The sequence below is a fragment of the Oryzias latipes genome, chromosome 7 (assembly GCF_053564925.1).
Source record: "Oryzias latipes strain Hd-rR chromosome 7, Olatipes_Hd-rR_3.1".
NCBI classification, from domain to species: Eukaryota; Metazoa; Chordata; class Actinopteri; order Beloniformes; family Adrianichthyidae; genus Oryzias; species Oryzias latipes.
The window spans coordinates 19,163,021-19,173,456 of record NC_136243.1 but is presented as its reverse complement, the minus strand read 5'-3'; the positions used below and the strand labels follow the sequence as shown (position 1 = coordinate 19,173,456).

The 10,436-nt window shown below is 39.8% G+C and overlaps 1 protein-coding gene across 1 annotated transcript; it reads right to left on the bottom strand.

The window, feature by feature from the left end:
• Window positions 1–3,881: 3,881 nt before the first annotated feature.
• b3galt4 (UDP-Gal:betaGlcNAc beta 1,3-galactosyltransferase, polypeptide 4) lies at window positions 3,882–4,841 on the bottom strand. Its single transcript, XM_004070775.5, has one exon. The coding sequence runs from the start codon at window positions 4,839–4,841 to the stop codon at window positions 3,882–3,884; it is 960 nt and encodes a 319-aa protein (XP_004070823.5).
• Window positions 4,842–10,436: the final 5,595 nt, after the last annotated feature.

The window sequence follows — 10,436 nt, the reverse complement described above, 5'->3', positions numbered from 1 at the left end:
TTTTTTGTCAGATTTAATTTCGGTTTTTACATATTTGTCTTTTTTCTTTTTAATAAAATGAACAAAAAATATGCAAAGTTGAAATTATGTATTTATTTTATTAAATAAACTTAGTCAGGAACAGCTTTTAAATAATTCAACTTTTTTTAAGTGTCAGAAAGAAAAAACTGAAAAAAGGTACGTTTTAAAAACGCCATTTTAGTATGATTTGTTTATATGCTCTTTTTTTTAAAATCTGCAAAAAAATAGAATTGTTTGTGAATGTAAGGGGAAAAAATGTCATGGAAATGTACGTGTGATAAGGGTTTGAAAATACCTTTTTACAAGTAAAGTTAAATAAGGTAGGAAAATAAAGTCAGATCAAAATAGGTTTCCTTTAACACAAGAACAACACAACAATTTGGGGAGCAGCTTGCAGCTTGGTATAAACTTGTTGGGCTGAAAGAGGTTGTTTCTAGCCACGTCAGGAAGCAGGTCTATTAGTAAACGATAGGTTCATGTGAGGCTGCAGTTTGGTGGAAAATTACAAACCGGTAACACTTGCTTTGACAGCTGTGCTGACTAAGAAGTTTTATGCTCTGTATCAAATGAAGCTTTTTCACAGACAGCAACTTTTACAAATAAAAATGTAGAACATCAAATTATAAAATTAGATCTAGTGTATTCATTTTAAATCCTGTATTTTGTTCTGAGGTTAAATTAAAAAATAAAATAAAACAGACTGGTGAACTGTAAGAAGGTTCACCAACAATTAGACCTAAACTTTCCATCTACATTTATGAGCAGCATGCTGTACAAGGTTTATGACCTCTGGATGTGTTTATTTCCTATTTTGTTATGCCTTTTTTTTGTCTAGGGTATGTTGGTTGAGCATACTATAAAGCAGTCTCACTTTAAAAATAAAAAAGTTTTATCTGATACAGATCAGCAACACAAGTATCAACAGTCCTGTGGTTACTAGCTGCACACGAATAAAAACGTCCTCCCTTTATTTTTAACACCATTTTTAGTGAAGTACTGTTAAAAGTCTGGTTCATACACTCCAAATGAACATTAGTGAACTGAAACTGAAATCCTGGCTAAATATAAAGATCTGATTGTGCCCAGTCGAGTGGACGACATGAATTGCCAAGTATATTTTCAAAGAAAAGTCGTGTATGTAAAAGCTTCTCACTACAGAATTTCTCAGGCCAAGGAACAAAGGACTACTAGATAATAATATTCCTAAACTGGAAAAAAAAATCCTACTCTGCCCAGTAATCTAAATGATCAATTTGTGATAATGATCTTTAACAAACGGCTACTGTTATCAAAATTCTAATATCAGATGACTGCTCACACAAAGTCAAATATTGTCCAATCATTGATTTGCAAAAACTTGTTTTTAGAGTTTGTAGAGACTGTTAATGGGACAGATTTATTGCATGCTGAACACTAATGGTTACTTGGCTGCCAATTTTCCAGATTTGTCAAAGGCATCTTAATTTGGGTTGCGTTGCCATGTTATATTTTGATTTCAGACTTTATTTTTGATGTTATTATCCTAAGGATCTTTATCTGTCTTGGTGAAATTCGTCCCGGTGTGAACGGGCCTTAAGGATTGCAAATGCAAACTAGCAATATTGCTATTTTTGTTCCTCCCTTCATGGGCTTCCACGGTGAACCTCCTCCCAAATCGAGCATGGGATTTGGCTTCAATTTTGTGGCAGATGGTCCTCATCAGAACTCTCTGCATTTCCCCCTATTTGAAACATTGCCGAGGACATGTGGTTCTACAGCTCAAACTAGTGCCAGATATCTCCCAGGCCAACCGGGATTGGATGAAACCAGACTCAACTTTGACGAAATCAGACGTGTCCAGGAAGACATGGCTGCACTATTACACATCTGTTAATATGCACGGTCTCTACTAAAAAAAAGAAATTGTTAAGTTGTAAAAAAAAATTCTTGTTGTGACTGATTTCTTCTAAAGCTCAAGTTTCCAGGTTTTAAAGGTGTTTGTATCAAACAACTAATACTATTTTGTTTTTATTCGTTTAGAAAAAAATAATGAACAAATTTGTGCATTTTTCTCAGAGTTCATTGTTGCCAGAACACATGAACAAGCTCTGAGCTTGATGGAGCTTTGGAGGAAGCAGAGCCATCATAACGAGGCTGCATGTAAATTGTGTTCTGGATTTCTGACTCATTTGAATCCATCAGATGTTTAGGTATTTCAAAACAATCAAATCAAATCAAACGCTATTTATAAAAAAGTGCTTCTCATACCTTGCGCACCTCAATGTGCTTTAACATTTAAAACAAACAAAAAAAGCACACAATATTACAATAAAAACCCAACCCACCTTTCCCACTTCCCTCCAATAACACATATGACACATTATCCTATTGTCCTAAGTTTGATACATCTTTGTATGAATGTATAACTGCTGATTGTATTGTTTTGTGCATTATTCTTATTTTATTGCTTGAAATAAACTATTTCAATTCAAATCAAAAAATCAAATGACCCCACACGCAATGATTTAATATATAAAAGTAACTACTAAAAGAAAGTTAAGGCTTGGCTCTGCTGTGAGGAAAGAGTATTTGAGAATCTCTTCATACCAGGAGCTGGCCACAGTCCCCACCCATACCGGAACAGCAACGGGGTCCACTCCACAGCTGTGAGGCTGCAGTGTCGAAATCCAGCTGCCCCAGCAAGGGCGACAACTGCGGCAATAACCAACAATCAAGCCGGCAAGCCCTGGCAGAAAAGGTCTCCACAAAAAAAAACTGGGGTTAAAATCATAGTTGCTAAAATTAAATACAAAGGATTTATGTAAAAACATAAAATGGAAATAAGATTAAATACATAAAATGACATTATAAAACTAATAGAAAAAATAAGCACATAAGATTAACTAAAAGCAAAATTAATGTGCCTCTTCTTAAAAACCTCTACAGTCTCTGTGGCCCTGAGTCTCTCCGGCAGACCGTTCCACAGGCGAGCACAATAATGGCAGAACAAAGCCTCACTTTAAGTTTTGATCCTCAGCCTAGGGACAACTAAAAGTCCAGCCCTGGACGACATCAGGGTTAAATAAGAAGGCCCAAGACCATTAAAACATCTATAAAACCATTAAAAGAATCTTAAAATAATTTCTGAAAGGCACAGGGAGCCAACACAGCCAGAGGCGTATTATGTTCCCAACCTCTGGTCCTCGTCAGAACTTAGAAACAATGACTTAGCTGTCTCTAAGGCAAACTTTGAGGTCACCACTGTCAGCTAATATTGGTGATATGAAAACATCACATGTAGATCCAAACACTGTACCTATTTTAAATTATGAAAATATGTTTAGACTTTTTAAAGCATTAAAAATTATGCCTGTCAAAGAGCCAATTATATCACAACATTTACTCTATCTTAGGCTAATATTGTTTTATATAGGCACTGCAGCACATGGAGTGGACATGTGTATAACTTTATTAAAATATGATTTATTTTTGTCAATAATACTTGAATTTTTTTTACATCCTGAGAAAAAAATAGAAAACAAAGAATATCATCTTTACTCCTGCTTTTACAATAATCCATGGTTGAAGTGTAAAAACAAAGATATAGGTTCAATTCAAGCCATAAGCATTCAGAAATATTTGCTGAAGGAGTTGTATAAATACTTGAATAACAATTTTGTCATTCCGTGATGTCGTGAAAGGATAAATAAGTTGCAAATACCTTTATTTAGTGAAAAAAAGTTCAAGTAAAGAAAATATTGCGAGTTGTCAAAAGATAAATAAATAAAGCTCATTTTTCCAGTGCGCATGATAGTTTTACATCCTTGTACTTATGCAGTCAAAAATGGAATTGAGGCATTGTCCTTGATCCACATTAGCACTCACTGTCCTTGCTTCAGCCTCAGGGCTGAGCTCAGCATTGCTTTCACTTTGCACATTCCCAGAGAGGCCCTTAGCCTGAGCCAGGAGCAGGGGGGTGATGTATGGACTTCTGTCCAGTACCGCAGCATCTCTTTGGGTGAGATGTGGTGTATGGACACCATGGCCTGATAGCAGCAACGCCCGTATGGCACACCTGGACCACCAGAGAAGAGAGAGCAGTGCGAGGGCAGCACTCCTGCCGTCCGGGCGCAAAGACCCACAAACACATCCTCAGGGGGCAGAGGTGTGGACAGGGGGGACGCAGAAGCCGCCAGGGAGATTTTTAGCAGTGCGGAGCGGGACAAGACATAAGCTGTTCCACTGCAATAGTCTGGGAAGACTGACAGAGGGTAGGCCCCTGAAGGGAGGTAGTGTTTGCTGTCCGGGTTACGGTCAGGAGCAACATGGAGATGCACCCTACCCAGATACAAGTCTTCCTGTTCGTAGGGGTTACGACTTCTGTTCAGAAAGTGTAAGAGGGTGCTGGGGTTGAACAACACATCGTCGTCCACTTTGGCCACGAAGTGAGCCTGTGGGCAGAACCTGCGGGTCCAGCTCAGCATGGACAGGGTCTTCAGAGTGAGGTTGGAGTAGTTGTCCAAAAAACGCCCTTGAATAAGATCCCCTCTCTCCCGGGCTTCTTCTATTAGGACTTTACCCAGCCCAGGGTCGGATGTCACACCTACCATGAAGAAGGTCATGACACGGAGACCCCTCATCCCAACCTCCCCTCCCCAGGTGTCCCTGATAGCTTGACGGGCTCGCTGATTGGCAGGAGCTGAGGTAACCATGTTGATGAGGTATGGCTTCGCACGCTGGCACACCAGCGGGCTGGGCATCAGCAGGAACTCCTCGGGACGGGTGGGGGGCATGCTTTGAGCATAAATCATACCTGCACGCGTCTCCGCAGCGGGGTTCATGCCTAAAGAGGTGATCCATAATTCAATAGAGTCAAAAAAGAGCAGGGCGAGGAGGGATGCGCAGGCGACGATCGCGCAAAGATAAGAAAAAACCCCAAGTCTGTTTCCACGCTTAAAGATCCCCAGCTTGCACATTCTCCGTCCAACCACAATCATCCTCTGCTCCTCCCCTGCACCCGGTACCGATCCAAATAGGTTCGCTTCCGAGAGTTCCTTTGGTGTTAGGGTTTGACGCGCCTCTCTATCGCCGCATTGAAGGTGGATCCTCTGCACCGTAACATTTCTACGTGCCTTTAGTCAGCAGAAGCTCCGAGAGCGCGACTCACAAGCTGGTGCCTCCCACTCGCATTTGGAAAAGTGGGCCGTGCAGCTGCGCATTTAGGGCAGTCAATTGGGCACATGCCTGGAGCCATGCGTGCCCCGCTTTTTGGTGAAGCTGGAGCCGCTGATGCACCAATGTGAGACACAATAGACCAAATGAGGATGAGCTTTCTTTTTTTACACGCACCTGCAGGAAATTGCGATATAAGTGTAGGAAATACACGACGAGCTTCTGATTTGAAAATCGAAAAGACTGTCCCGTAACCCACCCCCACCATCCGACGCCATTGTTCATGGGGCGACTGATCCAATGCTTTTATTATCAATATTTACTATTTATGTATGTTAAAACAGTCCAATTGTTGACCCAATCATACGTACCAGCTGTTTAAAAATATATGCCAGTTGACTTCACTGTTTGAGATTAATTGAATTAATGAAATTGCTGCTAGGTTTGATTATTTATTTAGAAAAACTCATTTGATCAAGTGTAAACTGATAGGATCAGTCTCATGATGAGGAAATGTAGTGTATTTTTCCACATACACACTTCTTTATGTTGGTGCTAGTGACAACAATGAGAATATTGATCAGGAATGTTGGGAAACACACGTTCCTCTCTTGTAAAATCAGGTGTCAGATGAAGACTGCAACAGAACAGACCTAGGATCTTTACAGAGAGTTTTATCTCATGTATTTTCACTCGTTTGTGCGTTAAGGTTCTTTGAGGCATGATGATCAAGTAATCAAAAATGCAGGAAAATAAATAGGATGTCTCGTTTTATGTTGTGGCCAACACAAAGACTTGTGTTACTCTGTTTACAGTTACAGTACTTGGTATTTTGGAATAGCTACGGTATTGTGAGTGCTCAAGAAGACGCCTCTTTTTGATGCACAATTTGGACTATGGTTGTGAGGCAGTTGAATTGAAAAAGTAAAATATAAAAATCAAATGTGGCTAGATTAAAATTTAAAAATGCTTAAAATAATCTATAAGAAGTTAAAAAAAACACACAATGTAACAAATACATGCAAACCCTTTGATTTATTGTCCTTAAGTATGGGTTAAGGGACACTCATTAACTTTTACCTTTTGTAGAGCGACATCTAGTGGTCATGTTGTGTGAGCGGCTCAAAATATTTAGTGAATGAAACAATAAGCCCTGACACTTAAGATCTGCCAGTAATGAGCTCATCAGCAATGAGCGGAAAATTCTCTATTCATCTAAAAAGGCCTTAATCTCATTGTACCCAAGGGCCACTGGAGGAGTCAGGGATTCGAAGGAATACTTTTTGATATCCTTTAAATAATTTTGGTTTGTTTTTAACAAAAAGTGTCATAAAGATGAATGGAACATTAAAAGTAAATCCTGAACAGCTCTTCTTAACTTAGCAGTGCTTCTTTTCACATTTGTGAGCCACATTTGGCTTGAGAGAAGAAGCAGTTGAGACTTTCGGTGGCCTATGTATGCTATTTACTGCTCAAAATTGAACATCTGTTAGTCTGGACCTAAACTTGAACTCACTGAAGTTCAAGACGGAGAAGAACTCTTTACACAAATGAGTGCTCTCAAAAAGGCACTCGACTATTTAGGAAAGTGCTGATAAACTGGGATGTGATTCTCTCAAAAATGATAAAAGCCTGTCTACATTGCATTCTCCTGTCTGAACTTGGCTTTGAAGTCAGAGTTGCATCGTATGCAGGGCTGCCAACTTTTCATAAAGGCTTGGAGTGAGACTCGGTGCAAAATGTAACTTTATACAGAGCCAAGACACAAGACCAGTCAAGTGAAATGGTGAAATAAAGCACTACAAGGTAAAAAGAAATGATGACTTAAAAAGTAATAAAAACACTCCCTCTAGCTTATAGCACCGCACAAACTCAAACTAACAATAGCGTAGCAAATATTGGAGCTATCCAGCCGTACAGTTCAGACCCAGACTCCAGCTTAGACGAGGAAAATGAAGATGTTATTGGATTTATTTGTCTGCAAGTGATTCTGAATTGTGGGAGATCACAAACTTGAGCTTTTAACCGCGGAACACTACTTCCAATTATATGACCACTATATCCAGTTACACTCCTCCAAGTGTAGCCAGGTGGGGCACATCAGCATGCGGTGCCCCAAGCGTGCTGACTATCAGGGAAGCGGCCCTGGACTAGGAGGGACGACACAGACCTGGTTTTACATGTCCCGCCCTGCATGTCTATCAGTGGAGAGAGCCCACCTTGACAGCCGGTGGAGGGAGTTTCAACTCCCCCCAGAAGCAGATGACAAAGATGACAAGTGGTAGATGACATCTTTGCAATTTCTGAAGATTAGGTGGGCCTGACACACCCGGTCCAACATGAAATTGAAACTGGAGATCCACATGCCATCAAATCACGCCCCTGTCGCCTTCCCCCAGCTCAACAGGTGGCTGCTGACAGTGCAATTGAGGAAGTGCTGTGTGCTGGCATCATTGAGCCTTCCAACAGCCCCTGGGCTTCAGGGGTTGTAATGGTCAACAACAAGAAGAGTCAGAAAAAGAGGTTCTCTGTGGACTATAGGCCACTGAACAGTGTGACTAGGAAGGACTCGTACCCGCTGCCTCGCATAGATGAGTCTCTGGATTTGGTTTCTGGCTCCTGCTTAATCAGGAGGATTTTTTTCTGACACAAAATTTTATTTTGAAAGGAACTTGTTTGTGCTCCTGTCAGAGAAAAATAAATCAAAATTGTTGTATAGTCTATTGAAAAATATAAAACTGTAATTCATTTATTGTAAACATTTGAAAGCTATTACAAACAAATGGCCACAAAAAATACAAATAAAGTGCATTTTCATGTACAGTGTAGTAAGATTTTGCAGCTTGCTCTCAGTTTTGTGAGTAAGAAACTGGACCAAATGGTTCTTTTAGCGTTAAATGTTGCACACCCCTGTTGCATTAATAACATAATTCAAAGTACACAAATACACTCTTTAAGATAAATTGTGATCTCATTATCAACTCAGAGGGATACGGAAGTAAATGGTAAATGGCTTTCATTTATATAGTGCTTTTCTACCTACAAGGCCCAAAGCACTTCACAGTCACAGACCCATTCACCCAGTTGCACACACATTCACACACACATACACACACTGGTGGCGGCTCCGCTGTTGAACGCTGGTGCCAACCTGCCACCAGAAGCAAGGTGGGGTTCAGAGTCTTGCCCAAGGACACTTTGACACATGGGTGTGCAAGGCAAGAATTGAACCTGCAATTTTATGATTATGGGTTGACTGCCTTACCGCTGCACCACGGCCGCCCAAAAATAGAATATTTACAATGAATCCAGATAAGACTGTCCAGACATGTCAAATAAAGCTATAATTCATATTTTATAATTGATATTGAAATAATTCAAACTCATTTATTGGTAGGAAATCTGAATTTGAATTATTCTGATCCAGATCTCAGCCCATCAATACTCCCTGTGATTATTTCCAGGATAAATAAACTCCAGCATCTAAACTCTGGTCATTTTTTTCAATAGCTCCCAAACCAGATGACCCAAAGAGATGGAACATATACTGAATTGTGGCACTGACATCTCAACATCAGACCCACCAATTTCTTTTGCAATCAAAGATGCTAAATATTTTATATGATTTAATTTATTAAAATTCCAGAGGTTTGCATATTAAATCTGGTCAATTCTTTTAATAGCTTCCAAACCACCTGACCCAAAATATATGCCGAATTGTGGTACTGACAGTACCACAGTTCGGCACAGTTACAAAACAAAGTGGTGTGTCTGAAGTTGGGATGTTAGCACAACAATTCGGCACAATGAGGGTTGGCAGCCCTGTCGTATGCCGGTGGACTCATTTTGAAGCACAGAAGGATAAATTGCGCATCTAGGATAAAAGACTGTGATGACCTGTGTAGCCTTGTTTTAAAAGAAAGCTTTAATTTTGAAAGGGTAGCGGTAGTTTATTTTGATAATTTGAGTTTATTTCCTGCTTGGCTGTAACTCGTGAGAACGTCGTATTATCCCTTAAAAGACCCCAAATTGACGTAATCGTTCTTATTGTGAAAATGTCCGTTTGACTCGGGTAGTGTGAATTATTTTGTTTATCAATACATAAAGCATTGGGTGTGACACGATGCCACAGTTACTTTACGCTGCCTCTTTGGTGGGAATTAAAGGTTAGCCGGTTAGTCTAGCCCGACCTGTCAGAACCCTATGGTCAACCCCCTGAGGGAGGAAATATTATATTTTCAGATATAAATTATTAGTGTGGACACAAAATATTTGTGAGGCCATAAAAGAATGTACTGGTCCACCAGACGCATGTTTGTGACCATTGATTTATTTGAAAGCCTTTTTACATAAAAGAAAAAACAGATTATTTACATTTTTTTTTTTCTTTAACATTTTTCTGACTTTAATTGTTTTTTTTATGTATGTTAAAATGTAAGGAGTGAAACAAAATTTCTGTTTTTATTTGTCTTAGTCTAATTTCTAATTAAATATTTGCATATATAACTCTAGAGTAATTTTCTTTTTAAACTAACTAATTTAGAATCAGACATCATGACGTCACTCTTGTTTGGCTCGAGGAGACAGTTGGGGAGGGGGGGGGGGGGGTTCGGCAAGATGGCGGACCGGGAGCCTGTAGTGTTCTAAACTCTGCAGAAGTTTGCGTGCCAAACCCTAGTAACAAGACAACAAATGAATACAGTGACTGACTACCGGTAAGAGAGCTTGCTTAAATATAAAAAAAAAAAAAAAAAAAACGAACTCAACATTACTTACTCGCTCTGGGAGTTCCTGCTGGGGAAGATCTTTCAATCCACCACTAATAGCAATTGCTAGCTAGCTATTGCTAACGCCATGCCGAAACGAGATAAAATCAAAGGGAACATGTTAATGGACACAGATGAAGAGGGCGCAGGTTCTGCTTGTGCACTGCTGCTTGAATCTCCTGCTTCAAGTCCTCTCTCAAAGAAACAGTGTTCAGGAAAAAAAGAAGAACATGTGTCAAATGCTGATATTCTACACGCAATCCGCGAATTAACAGGCAGATTTGCTTCACTTGAAGAAAAGATCTGCAGAAACACTGCAGATATTGTAACCATCAAAGAAGTGGTGGAAGGATTGGATCATCAGGTTAAAAAAAGCGAGGAAAGGATGCAAGAGGTGAATCAGAGATTTTCAGATCTGGAGATGAAGACCGATGAGATGGAACGGTACAGTCGCAGGTGGAATCTGAAGATGTTCAACCTTCCTGAATCCACAAATGA

Bases quoted from the DNA above. Each gene is read 5' to 3' on its own strand.
- b3galt4 (XM_004070775.5), bottom strand. From the start codon at position 4,841: ATGAACCCCGCTGCGGAGACGCGTGCAGGTATGATTTATGCTCAAAGC.